The 14,914-nt window shown below is 31.1% G+C and overlaps 1 protein-coding gene and 1 pseudogene across 1 annotated transcript in view; one reads left to right on the top strand and one right to left on the bottom strand.

The window, feature by feature from the left end:
• LNPK (lunapark, ER junction formation factor) overlaps window positions 1-14,914 on the bottom strand; it is a 93,685-nt gene that overhangs the window by 54,748 nt on the left and 24,023 nt on the right. Inside the window, exons 5-8 of the mRNA XM_036879426.2 lie at window positions 14,589-14,647; window positions 7,666-7,706; window positions 1,196-1,279; window positions 1,064-1,115 (exon numbers count right to left, since the gene is read on the bottom strand). Coding sequence (XP_036735321.1) covers window positions 1,064-1,115; window positions 1,196-1,279; window positions 7,666-7,706; window positions 14,589-14,647 — 236 coding nt within the window. The remainder of the gene's footprint in view (window positions 1-1,063; window positions 1,116-1,195; window positions 1,280-7,665; window positions 7,707-14,588; window positions 14,648-14,914) is intronic.
• LOC118909191 (U6 snRNA-associated Sm-like protein LSm3) lies at window positions 3,843-6,043 on the top strand (annotated as a pseudogene).

The raw sequence follows: 14,914 nt of genomic DNA, 5'->3' as shown, positions 1-14,914 counted from the left end.
CCTATAAGACAAACAACTTTTTAATAATTACTAGAAAGAAGTATAAGTTGTAGAAAAATTTAAACTATGAATAAGAGTTTCATTTCAAGTGTCTATGCCTAATTTTTTTAAATCATCTGTAAACTTTTAAATTTATCAAAAGAGCAGGCTAATATTTCTGTAAACCAAAATCTTACTTATAGGAGAATGGGGAAGGGTGGCATTCCTCCCACAGAGCTAACTTAAAAAAAAAGCTAAAACTATGATGGCTTATTTAGTATCCATGGTCTTTAGATATTTGTAAAAGAATTGACTTCTTAAAGTTCTAAATGTCACACTAACTTTATAAACCAGGCTACAAATCACTGTAAGAATAGAGGCTAATTTTTTTAATAGTTTATTCTATATACACTGCAACAAAAGCTTTACAAACTATATTATTATATTCTAGAGAAGAGAACAAAGAGAGAAACCAATTCAAACTCAAAAGTATCTTTTCACATGTGCCTTGGGAAAGTTTTATGTAACCACTTAAAATAATGAATTTTTAAATTTGCATAATATTTGCATATGTAATATGATAGTAATGGTTTCACTAATAATCTGGCAATATAACCTCAAAAAGAGTTAATGTGTTACATAGCAGTAATTCAATTTTTTTCCTATTTAATGAATTATTTTCTCTTGCAAAATATGTTATTCTAGAAGAAACTTCAAGTTTGACAAAAATCTTTATTGAATTCCTCAAAAATAAAACTTAAAAATTTAGGAATTTTCATAATAACAGATATTCTAAGAGATTATTATTTGAAAGGGGAAAACATAAAATGTAGGTGAAAATACTTAAGTCAAATGATTACAATCAATTATATATTTAATCTCAACAGATAATATCTTATCAACATATTCCTATAAAATCAAAATGAAATAAATGTATTGCCATCTACTCCAAGTCATATCCCAAATTACCAAAGATAAATTAACATGAAAGTATTACATAAGTTTTTACACACCTCTATCACACTTTTGAACTCACTTGGGTGATCTTCCCAACAGCAGCAGCAGTTTCTACAAAGTTATTTACCTTGTCCAGGTCTTGCAGTTACAGCTGCTCCAGCAGATGGCGGCTCAAACTCCTGTCAATTACAAGAATGTTATTGCAGTAACCTATTACAATGTGCAATTTATAATAAAATAGTAGTGATATCAGTCTTACCTTTGCTTTCTTTGAGTCTGGATCAAATCTTTCAAGAATCAATTTAGCCGTTTTATAAGTTTCTTTTTCCATGACCTCCTCAAGCTGTGAACAAAAATTTTTACAAATTGTCACATTTTAAAACACATGCTACTTATTTCTCTAAGTCCTATTCAAGAAGTGCTCCAAGTACAATGTTTAAAATAAACAGCACACAATATGTCCAGATCACATTAAAGACTTCCTACATTCAAATAATTAAAATCCAGATTTCAAAATGGCTTCTAACATCTAATATGTTACTTGTATTTAACAGCTTTACTGCAAGGAAATACCAAATACTGCTAATTGTTTACATATAATGAGGAGAATAATTACATGCACCAACTTCAATAATGGAATGTGCAAAAATCTATCAGCCACCATTATTGGAAGTTATTAGACATGACAAGCAAATGACAGGCAATTCCTCAGATTTATTTCCTCATAGCACTTAACGCTATTAATTTAAAGAAGGTCGTTAGCCAAGAGCTTTACAAACTAAAATCTCTGTGCCAATTAACTGCTGTCAGCATCGATTTTAGATTATTTATTAGCAGAAGCAATTAGCTTGCTGCAAATGCAGTGAAAACTCACTAACTGGGAGACCAGCCATGGAATTTACTCAAATGACTTTAAAAGCTGAAGCTCCCCCTTTTATATAAATTCAAACAACTTTAAAGGGAGAAAAACTGAACATAGTAAGAATTTAAGTAAAAATTTTACTGAGTTCTATGCTCATACTAGGGACTGTATGTAATTAAAACTTCATTAATTATAGCATTTTATTTGCAATGCACTCCCATCACTTTATAGCTTAATACAGGGGTTTAATTTTAAAACTAATCACTAGTGAAGTATCATTTTAGCAGTTACAGCCCAATATCAGAAAAAGTGTAACTTTAGTACAAGACAGTCACAGTTACAACAAATAGCTAATGTGTAGAATAAAATACATTTACAAAAAAAAAATGAAAAGAAGCATTTCCCTTCTGAGCAAGCACAAATAACCAATTAGATGTATTAAACGTCTTATTTATTCCAAAGGGCGTTTATTTTAAAATTCAATGCAGAGCACATTTACCAAGTTAAAATTCCAGTTAAAAATATGCTGCCACAAAAGTAAGTCAATGGATTCCTCATTAAAAACAATTCAACATTTAAGAAGCTAAGCACTTAGATGAATTACTTATTAACCTTGGTTTAGTGAAACTAAAACATTTTCCTATTTCAAAATTATGATAAATTTTCAAAATAAGCAAGTTTAATTTTCTGATGTAAAGAAAATGTTCATAATATTACTGTAGAGTTGGGGAAAAACTGGGAATGGAGGTAGAGAGAGAACATGACAGAACATATCCTCAAACTAACATAATCTACATGGAACACCAAAAAACTGAATCCCTGATCTCTAAAAATTAATTTTTGATGTTTTAGACCAGTGTTGTGGCAATAGAGCTTTATGTAATGATGGAAATAGTTTATACCTGCACAACACAGTACCCAAGCCATATGTGAAAAATGAGCGCTTTAAATGTTGCTTGTGCAACTGAGGAACTGAATTGTAATTTTATTCCATTTTAAGTAATACAAATTTTAAAAGCTACATGGAGCTAGTGGCTACTTGATTTAGACAGCAAAGTTCTACACTAAGACTATTGCTAGGCTTAAAAAGAAAATTAGATATAACTGTAATCTTTAAAACAACACACAAAACTCAAAACCAAAATGCCACTTCATCAGATGAATGCAATTCCTGGTACACCATTCAGTGAATATCCATGTTTGTATCTATGTACATATAAAAATCTTAAATGAAATCATGTTTAAAAGCACTAAAAAGCACAACCCATTCTCCTTTTTACATTTATTTAAAAATTTTTTTTCACATAAGAGCTTAGTTAACACACTTATCCATACAACATTTTAAGTGAGTAACTTGTTTTTAACAGACTTTCTAATCAGTGGAAAGATCACGAACTTGAAATGTTGAAGTCAGAAAAAGTCTGGGTTCAAAGCAAACCCTCATTCTTAATTTGCTAGAAAGACTTTGAGCAAGTCTGTAACGCTAGCTTTTCCTTTTGTAGACTCATTAATACTTTCTTCACAGCACTGTTGTGTAATTTAAATATAATAATATAGGGGAAAGGGCCAGAACAGTACCTAACACAGTAACACATAATATTCAGTGATACCTCAATTATTCAAAATGGGTCCAAAACAAGTATTTCCAAATAACCAATACATTAATCCCAAGATTTGGAAATGAGAAATTGGATTCTCAGAATTCCCTAAATTATAAGTTACTCTGTATTTTTCATAATATTTTATATATTTTAAATAATAAATAACAGTGAACTGTTTTTCTGTGATGTGATTTTACTGTTTCAGAATTTTTTTATTAAAAAGAGAAAAACATTTATTGTGAGTCAATATTAATGAGGTGTATTTCAGTAACATGTAAAAATTATTTCTACCTGATAGACATTTCATCATAGAGAATACTAAAACACTAACACAAAATAAATGTCAATTTTTTTAATTTTGAAAGATAATTCTACAAATATTAAATATTTAAACTATCATTCTTGAATTAAAAATTTAAAACACACAATGCATAATTGTCCCATCCAATATTCTTGACCTTTGTTTCATGACAAGTATTTCAAATATAGAAAAATTTCTTTCATTTTGCTTTAACATTGCTCAAATTAAGAGTAACAAAAAGTATCTTCAATTCAGAACATTAGGGTACATCTTGCATCATTTAAACTCATCCTTTTACAGTGTGAAAATATTGCCTCTTATCCTAATTTTGGTTTTGCTGTTGAAATCAATATTGTTTTTACTAGTTCAGATTTTATATCACTTTCTGATCTCATACAGGAGTATCCCACAATGAAGTCACACCTTTTCTCTTTGCATTTCTTCTGTTAAAATATTTAGAAAAACATGTAGCCTACAGTGAATATTCAAAGACTTGAAAACATCAACAAACATTATTTGATAATATAAAACATGTAACATTTGAAACTTCTAGTGAGGTTGACAGCCCTACACAGAATCCCATACTGAAACTTCCAATGTAAAGACTTCTTTCGCCTCCAAACTTTATTTCATGGAATAGCATTCATAGAATTTCATATACTATGTGTGTAAGCTTATTAATATTTATTTGTAAGAAGAGCTCACCATTAAAAGACAGGACCAAAAGAGCGGAGGGTTTGAAACATGGCTGACGACATAGAGCAGCAACAAACTACCTACACCGTAGAAGAGCCCCTGGATCTAATTGGGCTCAGCCTAGATGAGCGAATTTATGTGAAAATGAGAAATGACAGGGAGCTTCGAGGCAGATTACATGCTTAGGATCAACATTTAAATATGATATTGGGCAATGTGTTAGAAACTGTGACTACTATAGAAACTGATGAAGAATCATATGAAGAGATATATAAATCTACAAAACAGAATATTCCGATGCTCTTTGTTCAGGAAAATGGTGTTGTACTAGTTGCACCTCCATTGAGAGTTGGCTGAAACAAAGAATTTGCCCTGTGTGGAATATAGGACACTTTGTATGATTGCCTCTTTAAATGTAGAAGATACTCAAAAAGAGAAACCTGCATAAATTTTGATATTAAGAAATGACCAAGGATCCCTCCACTCCTGAAAGGAGTTGATTTGCATATAACTTACAAATTTCTTTAGATGTTATTTTAATTTTTCTCCAACCCTTTCAAGAAATATGATCAACAAGATGCAAAAAAATAAATAAAAGACATGGGCCCTAAAACACACCTAAACATGACCACAACAGCAAGACTATTAGACTGTGCCTTCTCTTTTACATGTTCCTGGCCTGTTACCCATTAACCTACTGCTCAACATACTAGCACTTCTTGCTCTTGCTTTAAACTGACAATAGTGGATTCCTCTGAACCAGTAACATTTATAGTTGATTGTTAAGCTTTAATTCTCAGAGAATTATAGCACCTCTTCCCATGTTCCCAATTTCTCAACTGATTTTTCTCATAATTTAGAAAACATGAATTTCCTGAGAAATGCCAGAAAGGAATTACTGCATAGAAATACTATTCTGGAAAAAGCACAGCAGTCATGAAGTCACTTAAAGAGGTCATTCTGATTCATGTTTTAATGGATCTTAATTTTGAACTGTTTTGATGGGATGTTCATGGATGCAGAGAGATTATGAACAGTGATTTTTTTTTTAACTGAAAAAATTTTTTTGAGACCACAAAACATATGTGAGGGCAGAATGCATCATATGAAGACTTGGGAATTCTTTAGCTAACTGAAGATTAATTCCTTGCTTTATTTTAATGAGTAAATACTTACATTAAGATCTTACATTTAAAACATTGGTCCTTTCTAAGTAATTTAACTTTTAAATCAATTGATAATTCATGTTCATTGTTACAAATTACACTTTTACAAATAATATTACAAATCTATATAGATTAGAGAGATGCATCCTTAAGGAAACCACCTTTAATAAAATGTTGGGTAGTAAATATAACTTGTATTAATTTTGTTAATGGAAGGGTTACAAGTTGGATAATATTAGTTTGTTATTTTTCCTGCCAGCATTTCAACTATAAAAGTATTTTTAAAGCTATAACTGTATAATTTAAACTTAAACATCAATGAACAAGATCATTTTTTATTACATTTAGCTTTTGCTCAAAAGCAACATCATGACTTTTCCTCTCTTAACCAGCATAATCACTAGCTAGCACTGTGCTCCTTACTAATTCGCCCTTAACACCTATTGTTCTAAACAAAGTGCAAAGGTACTCAAACTAAACAGCTGCATAAAGGCCCACAGAAGAGTTCCCAGTAACAACAGTATTATAACAAGTCAGTGCAAATTGTGTTCCCCGATCAATTAGTTACAGTAGCCAACTTATTTTTCTTTAATCATACTACAAGATAAATGCCATACTGAACTACTCTGTAACATTGAAGCCTCATGAACCATTTGTATACTACAACTATTGAACCCTGAACTGAATTTCCCAATGGTCAGGCCTACATAGAGGAGCATCTTTTATACTGTGATTCCTTTAAGGGCTATTAAATAGCTTGGCTTGTCCTTTCACAGAACTTGAAAAGTCTGCTCTGTTACTCTACTGATACAGTTTTTCCCCAATCATATGTTCTCCAAGGTTCTGTTTTCTGGTCATGTGATTACACTGATATTGGGCTAGCTTCTCATCACTTATAATTTTTCATTTTGTTCTATTTTTTTCTTTTGTCTTCCTACGTGTCTTTTCTACTTTAATCAGTGTTTCTCCATCTTGGTCCAGCTAAAGTTGGCTGTGATCACCACTACCAGCTCTCCTTATTTACCATATCAGCAAACCAAACCAATAATATCACATTTTCCTCTGAGAACCATCAATGTTTCAATTTAGGACCATCAAAATGTCAATATAATTTTGATAAATACCTTAAAGAACACCGAAGAAGCAGCAAACAAAAAAGACAAGGAATCCTTTCAGAATTAAATCCCTTTATTTTTCAGGTACTTAAAACCCTTGAGACCAGTGTCTTTTATTACCAATTCACAGAACAATTTTTTACATGAATCTTAACCTTCATAATTTTTATTAGTCACATATATAATTGTTACTTATTACATTACACTATAATACATTGAACTGGTCATTTGCAACTGATCAAATTTCATTAAATAAATTGCCACATAACATGGAAAGCATATATAATGATATAGTTATCAATTATTATTTTTATACTTCAAAAATAATTACATAAAAAAACATGTAAATTAAAGTCAAACACCAAGTTCGATTCACTTAATAGAGACTATTACATAACAACCTCTAAATATCTAGGGACCCTCCTCTCTTAATCTTGGCCCTCCTTCCAATATATCCAAAGGATGCATTTAACTTGCCCCACAACTAGATACTCATGTTATCAGAGTTGCTGGCAGAAAAATGGAAGAAACTAAAGAAAAAGATTCTTTCTCTTTCCCCCTTTCTCCAGCCTTTTCAGGTTAAATTTCTTTTACCACCCATCTTCTGGATTTCCTCTCTCCTAGGCCTTATTTTGTCAAGAAAAACTGAGAACTAACATATGTGAATGGTCCTTTTTTGGCTCTAATTATCAATCTGGACAACCTACCTTTTTATCCCTCTGCCTCATTTAATCTTCCAATATGATTCATTTACTTACTTCTCAGCTTCCAACTGAAATGAATTCTTAGAATCTCAAAAGTCAATCTAACTACTTTTTCCTGTCAATCATTATTAACTAGCAAAAATATTCATAATTTAGCTTTATTATTAAAATGCTATCTAAAAGCATACTTGTTTTTTGGACAGTCACTACTTACAACATATAAACATTAACTATTCGGTTCTTAATTTATTAGTTTTATATAAATTAAATAAAAGTTAACTTACTATTTTTTTCTTCTGAGATTTTAAATCATCCAATGCTTCGTCTAGAAAACAAGATGTAAATAAAAACTGAATCAGATATTAAGATACTTAGATATAAGAAAAAAATGATACCAACTGATATACATTAAGTGACTATAAGAAAACTGTTTCATTTTAGGATTTCTTACTGGTATGTACAGACAAAAATCATCTCAATCTTTACCTATATACATATATTTTAGCCTACATATTACCACCTAAATAGGGGGAAAATAGATTTACATAGAACACCTATTGAATTTAAAAATATATATATTTTCAAAGATTTCCAGAAACATTACTTTCTATTATCTCTTTTCAAAAGCCCACCCATATTAATTTATAAAATAGCTAATCTCTTTTTATACATCAGTAATAAAAATGTTCTGTTTATAAGAAGTGCATAATTTACGGTTATCCAACTGTCAGATACTGAGCACTAATAAAAGAAACTTTTTGAAAATCTATAGTATTATACTTGAGGAAGGACTTGAAGAGGAAGGGGATAATAATTACTTTTTTCAAAATTAAACTTTTCTAATATTTGCCTACTTATTTAGGTTGGCATGGCAGAACATGAAAAATCACTTCAAAGAATATCATTTATGAGTGTCAGTGTCTGCTTTACAAATTTATTTTAGGTTTCCAGTTTTCCTCTGGAAATATTTAAACTATACAGATAAGAATATTATTCCAGCTAGAAAGAAGACTTATATCTTGATTTAAACATCTTGTCACATAGAATTTAAACAATTATTTTTTAATTAGATTTCTAAATAAAATTATCTCTTCATTGAAGTTCTGGGGTAGCAAACATCTGAATACATAAGTCAAAGTACATCATTTATATAAAAATCCAAAGAAATAGAAACTTACAAAAAGAGGATTTCCCGATAAATTTTTTTTCAAGATACATTTAGTCTTTATTGTGCTAGCAGACTTATTACTGAAGGGGGGAAAATCTGCTAATATCTTTAAAAGAGAATAGTCAACTATAGTTAGATAAGATGGCGCCAAATATATATATATTCTTTAAACCAGAGGTCACCAGACTTTTTCTGTAAAGGGCGAGACAGTAAATATTGTAGGCTTCATGGGACAAAAGGTAAAATCAAGTTGGTACTTCTAAAGCAAAAGAGAAAACAAATTTCCACAAACTTTTTATTGACAAAACATAATAAGTGAGTTCACTTTTTGGAACATAGGTCTACCATAAAAGGAATGGAATTTTTTCTTTTCTGTTGGGGGGGGATAACATTTCACTATAAATGAGGTTCAAAGTTGGTGTTCCTCATCATCAAACTTGATTGCAAGTGTTAATTTGTTAATGTCAATCTGTAATGACATTTTACACATTTGATTTTGGAAAATGTTTTTTCACAAAGACAGGTGCTGCTAAATATTGACATCAATCCATAAGCACATATTTTATTTGAGCATATACATTGTTTGGAAGGCATTTATAGAATTCTTTAGATTCTTCTACTAGTATTTGCCTTTTATCTCATTATTACATCACAAATTAGTCACTTCCAATTGAAGATTACTGGTACTTCCTGAACTGTACAATTAAATGGATTTTGAAATATTCAAAACTTTCTTTGCACTTGTGTGAGTCTAAAAAACAGTTGGAACTGTAATTTGAGCTCAGATCACATATCTGATGTGAATTTTTGTGGGAATAGAGATCTTGCTTCTTGTTTTAACTTTTCATAGCACCTTTTAAAAAATTACTTTCTGTCATTACAATGTTATTTGTTTTCTAAATGACTTTACAGCATAAAGATTCCACATATAAGGATTCCTCTATCTTGTACTCTTAGGTTGATTCATTAAGACCCACTATCAAGCTCACAGCAAAAGTTAATTTCCAAAGCCAGTCAAGGGTTCAGTCACAGTGGTTGAAGGTGGTTCTTCTCATTTGGAAATATTTCAATCTGGGCTCTGAGCTCAAAATAGTACAACAAAACTTTACCACTGCTAAGACATAAAACTGCTGTGGGATAGGTCAGGCCAAGATATTCAGCTTCTATTTCTGATGAAAGTTCACGTAACTGATGACATTTAAGTCCATGAGAGCAAATGAAGTTCCCCAATGACACTATTAGTTTAATAACAATAGGTTCAAAGATGTTCTGCAAAGTACCTGCTGTTGAAAACACAGTGAATACCACAGAATTTAAACACCTTACAGTTTCCCAGGTTTTGTAAATTAATCCAACTAAGCCTTTTTCTGCTTCACACATATTTTTTACCACCAACAGTTGTAATACATCTTAACAGATTCCATTTCAGGTTGTATTGAATTTTTATTTATTTTCAATTTCTTTGGAAACACTCTCTCCTTCCGCTGCTCCACACAGATTTTTCAGAGGCTAAATTTTTCAGTCACTTCAAGCTCAGTGTTAACTCCTCCAATAAACACAACTGAGCAATATTATTAAAATATGTCAACTCAGAAGATTGGAGACTGTTAAAAATTAGGCTTGGGGTTGATTAATGATTGTGCATTGAGTCCCCTATACAGAATTTTATTGTTGTTAACAACCATTTGATCAATAAATATGAGAGATGTCCTCTCAAAAAAAAAAAAAAAGAAAGAAAAAGAAATTGACACACAGTAACTTCTCAAAATTATTCAAGTAGTAATTAAACTCAATATTTAAACCCAGACAGTTTAGTTCTAAAATCAGTTTGCTTAAGCATACACACATTGCCTCTCATATTTCATTTATTGAATTAACACCATCAGCAAATATAATTTCTAAACAATCTTGTAGATGAGTGTGGTGTTAGAAATTTTTCAAATTTAATCAAAACAGCCCTAAGTGTTTATGTTTATTTATTATGAAAAAATGCATGTGCTTAGATCTAGGAATTCAAATAGATTTCAAAAATGTTTGACTATATATGAATTTTTAAATAAATTTGTATTAGAACATCGTTATTTTTGTTATATTTTAATGTAGTTTTTAAGTTAAATAAATAATTTAGTGTTGAAAAAAAAAAAATATGTCAACTCATCAAGAGCCAAGGAAGATCACTTGAAATCATTTGTTCTGTTTTTAAGTTTACTACGTTGCTTCCAATATTCTCAATTCTTCAAGCAAATGTTTTTGCCAAAAAGCTACTAGTCAAGCAAGTATTTTCTCTGAGCACATTTTTTTAGCTGCTGCAATCAAACACAATTTAATGAGCTCACCATTGGTAAATGGCTTTCTCTGCTTCACAAATAAGCCACTCAGCAACTTACTTTGGTTGAAGATCCATTTTCACTTTTTATTTTTATGATGAAATTCTGCTAAAATGAGATATTTCATTTTAAATGTTCCAACTTTGTTGACCATTACTATCCGGTGAGTTGGGAATGTCATGATGAATACTTAGTATAGTAATGTCAATGTATATTTGCATTTTTATAGCACATCTATAATGTCATTGCTAATAAACACAACGCTTTGTGTTTTGATAACAAAATAGTCCACCCTCTATTGTGCCCTAAAAGTGCAACATTCAAAGTCTGACTTTTCTCATTTTCTTGTTTTTACATGATGAATAACCACTGGTAACTTTCTAAAAATAAAATTGGCATAATACAATATACATATGGCACTTGAAATGCTATCATACTATTACTGTGTCACCATGATTTGCTGTGCATGCTGCAACAGTCTGAAGTGTTGAGAACACCACATACAGTCTGTCACAACTACTTAACTCTGCCATAATAGAATAAAAGCAGCTATAGAAAACATGTAAGTGAATGGGCATGGCTGTGTTCCAATAAACAAAGAAACTTGAATTTCATATAAATTTAACATGTCACAAAATGTTACTCTTTTGAATATTTTTCAATGATTTAAAGTAAAAACCATTCTTAGATCATGAGCTATACAAGATGCTGAGTAGGACTTGGCTCACAGGCTGTAGTCTGCCAACCCTTACTTTATTCTAGCTCCAACTTGTTAAACAAAGGAAGTAAAACTAATACAGACAAAGAAAAACAAGACACAATCAATAGCTTCAGTATATAGTATACATAGTACCTGACTTTATGCTAAAAACTATAAGTGTGTAAGGCTGGCTGCAAGACAATCTTTTATGAAGTCTATTTAAAATGCATATACAATACCTATTCAAATGAATTAATAAATTCATTTTTTAAATTTATGTGAAAATTTAAACATTTTAAAGCAAAGAATACCTTTATATAATAACAATATCCTGATGTGTCTATTGGTAAGTTAAAATATTCACACATTTGATTTCCTTAGAAAGTGATTTCAAGGACTCTTAATGTTTCTTATATTTTTCACTTAGTCCCATAAGGTGAGAGAACATATTTTTAATGTTCTTCCTGTCCCCCAGCATCTAGTATATTACTAAACATCACTGAAAACAATACCATAAGCTTAATTTCTTTATCTCATAAAAATTATCAATTTTTTTCAAACTATAGCAAACATCGCACCTAATGGTAAAAATTTTAAGGTTTTCCACTGAAATAAGGAACTAGACAAGGGTATCTGCTATTCCCATCTCAATTCAATATTATACTAGGCTCTAACCCAAAATAATAAGGATTTGGGGGGAAAAAATCAGTACCATCAGTCCACATGTGTGTAAAACTTTCCAGTTTTTATGTTTTCCCATATAGTTTATTATGTGAAATACTAGTAACAGTCCTGCCAAAACAATATTTGTTTCCACTGTACAATTAGGAAACTAAGGTTCAGAGAACTTAAACTGGTAATATTTGTTTCCACTGTGCAATTAGGAAACTAAGGTTCAGAGAACTTAAACTGGTTTGTAGGACAAAAAGATGGCCAGTGTGGCTGGAGCAAAAACGTAAAAAGGAGAATGGAAAGAGGTGAAGTTGGAGAAATGGACATAAACCAATAAAGCCGGGGTAAAGAATTCAAATTTCACTCTGGTTGCAATGGGAAGCCATTAGAGAACTGTAAACAGAAGAGACAAAAGATTGGATTTATAGCTTTAAAATATACTAATTAGGAAGCCATTACCATCATGCAAGCAAGAGATGATGAAGGCCTGAATCGGAACTGTAGTAGTAGTAAACAAGGTAAAAGTGGCCAGAGTCAAGATAATTTTGGAGGTAAAGACTATAGGACTTTGAAGGGGAAAGAGAAATGAATGATAAATTAAAGGAATATGGTGTCAGGATAGGGTTTTCCCCCCAAATTATTGTACTGAGGCAGGATTATATGTCAACAGAAACAATCCAGTAGAAACAATGATGCCAAAGAGAGGATAACTACAGGAAGGACTAACTGCAAGAGCCAAGTTCTTGAGATGGCCAGTGTCTAGAATCCAGAACATAAATGTAGGGCTAAGCCACAGATGAGATCAAGGTCAGTCTTCCAGAAAACCATGACAGCATACTAAGTAACAAATGGAGTCAACTTAATGTATTTGGGTGGTGGAGTAGCTCTCACCTGTTTATAACTATTTTCTCCATAAAGCTCTGAAGACTATCACGTGAGAGTGGCCAACCAAGTAGATTTTGTGGGGTTTGGTTTTTTTTGTTTGCGGCTTTTGAATTTTATTTGGTTGGTTGACTGGTTTATATTCATTTGGCTTTCGGTAGGAAGGCTGGTATTAGTGACTTGATACAAATGGCCTCAAAGAGAAACAGGTGAATTTACTAGACAACTATAACACAGGCCTGTGTAGCAGTGTTGAATGCATACCTGACACTTGCATCACAGATTTTTTAATCTGGTCAGCACGTATGATTTTCCTCTAGCAAAATTAGCTTTTCTCATACATTAAACATTTAAATGTTTTTAACCAGGTTGGGGTTTTGCCAATCATTGGGTAAGCATGTGCTTATATTTGAACAAGGCATGGTTTGCCAGACAAGTAGGATGGGAGAGGGCCAAAGGAACCAAGGGTGTCTGCAAGAGATTGTCGTTGCGCTAGACTAAATTTAGATCCTAAACTGGGTAGAAAAGTCGTGAGGAGGGCAGTCTGAAAGTCATATATGTATATGGCCCTTATTTGGATCCTGAGTCAAAATATTTTTTTAAGTGAATGACATTTATGAAATAATTGGGAATTTATTTTGTTTATATTTAATATTTTATGATATTAAGAAATCTTTTTTAGGTATACTAACGTATTGTGTTTATGTATTTTCTAAAAGTCTGCTGTGGATAGACGTATGTGGGATATACTTTCAAAATAACACAGTAGGTAGAGAACTGGATGAGGGTAAAAATGAAACAAAACTGACCATGAGTTGATGACTGTTTAGGTTGTGTAGGAGGTAGGAGATGATTCATTAGACTACTCAATCTACTTTTGTATATTTTCTATAATGAAATTTCTATAATGAGAACTTAAAACAATAAAAAAGCCACATGTAAAGTTCATTTAAAATGAAATTTGCATATTTTTGGTTAATTTAACACATAATTTTATGGCCCATAAATCTTATTTAAAATCTGTATATATGTAGGATACAGAAGGAGGTTATATCATAATTTGCATATTTCAATAAAAATAAAAGCCTAAGGGCTGTGAGGTTAAAGACAATAGTGTAACTAACCGAACAAATCAAAGATGTGAAACTATATTTTACTCCATAATAGTACAAAATTTCTGTAGTGATTAACTTAAATAAAATTTGTCTTTGTTTAAAGAAATGAATTATTTTGTTTTATGTAAACAAATTCTAAATGAGCAACATAGAAATAACACAAATGAAAATTGGAACCATCCTGATTATTCATATAACCTTCTTTATGCTTTACAGTAAACAACTCTGCAATATTTATGTCATTGCAGTACACTATTTCACAACCTGCCAATTACAAACCAATGCACAAAACCAAACATAGGTTTTTTTAAATGTACTTATAAAACTTAAAAATTACACTTACTATTTCTTTCTGTTCTCTTGGAAAAGAAGAAAATAAGCACTGTTCTAATTGTCCAGATGCTACAGAGGAAGCAAAATTCAGAAATAAAAACCATCATTAGGACAAGTGAATTAGAAGCCACATAAAATGAAAACAATTTCCAATTAGACTTAGGTAGTCCATTGTTTCCCTTTGTATTTTGAAAATCAAAAAGTACTCCTTTCAGAGACCATTAGAACTCTACCTGTGCTTTCTAAGAAGTAGTTCTCAATTTAAGAATCCATGGACCTTCTGAAGGTCCCCATGAATTGAAATTGCTTTTGTGTGCATAAGTGTATTTCTTTGGT

This window comes from Manis pentadactyla, chromosome 6 (genome assembly GCF_030020395.1).
Source record: "Manis pentadactyla isolate mManPen7 chromosome 6, mManPen7.hap1, whole genome shotgun sequence".
NCBI lineage: Eukaryota > Metazoa > Chordata > Mammalia > Pholidota > Manidae > Manis > Manis pentadactyla.
The sequence above is the reverse complement of the archived record's forward strand: the minus strand, read 5'-3'. Positions and strand labels throughout refer to the sequence as shown.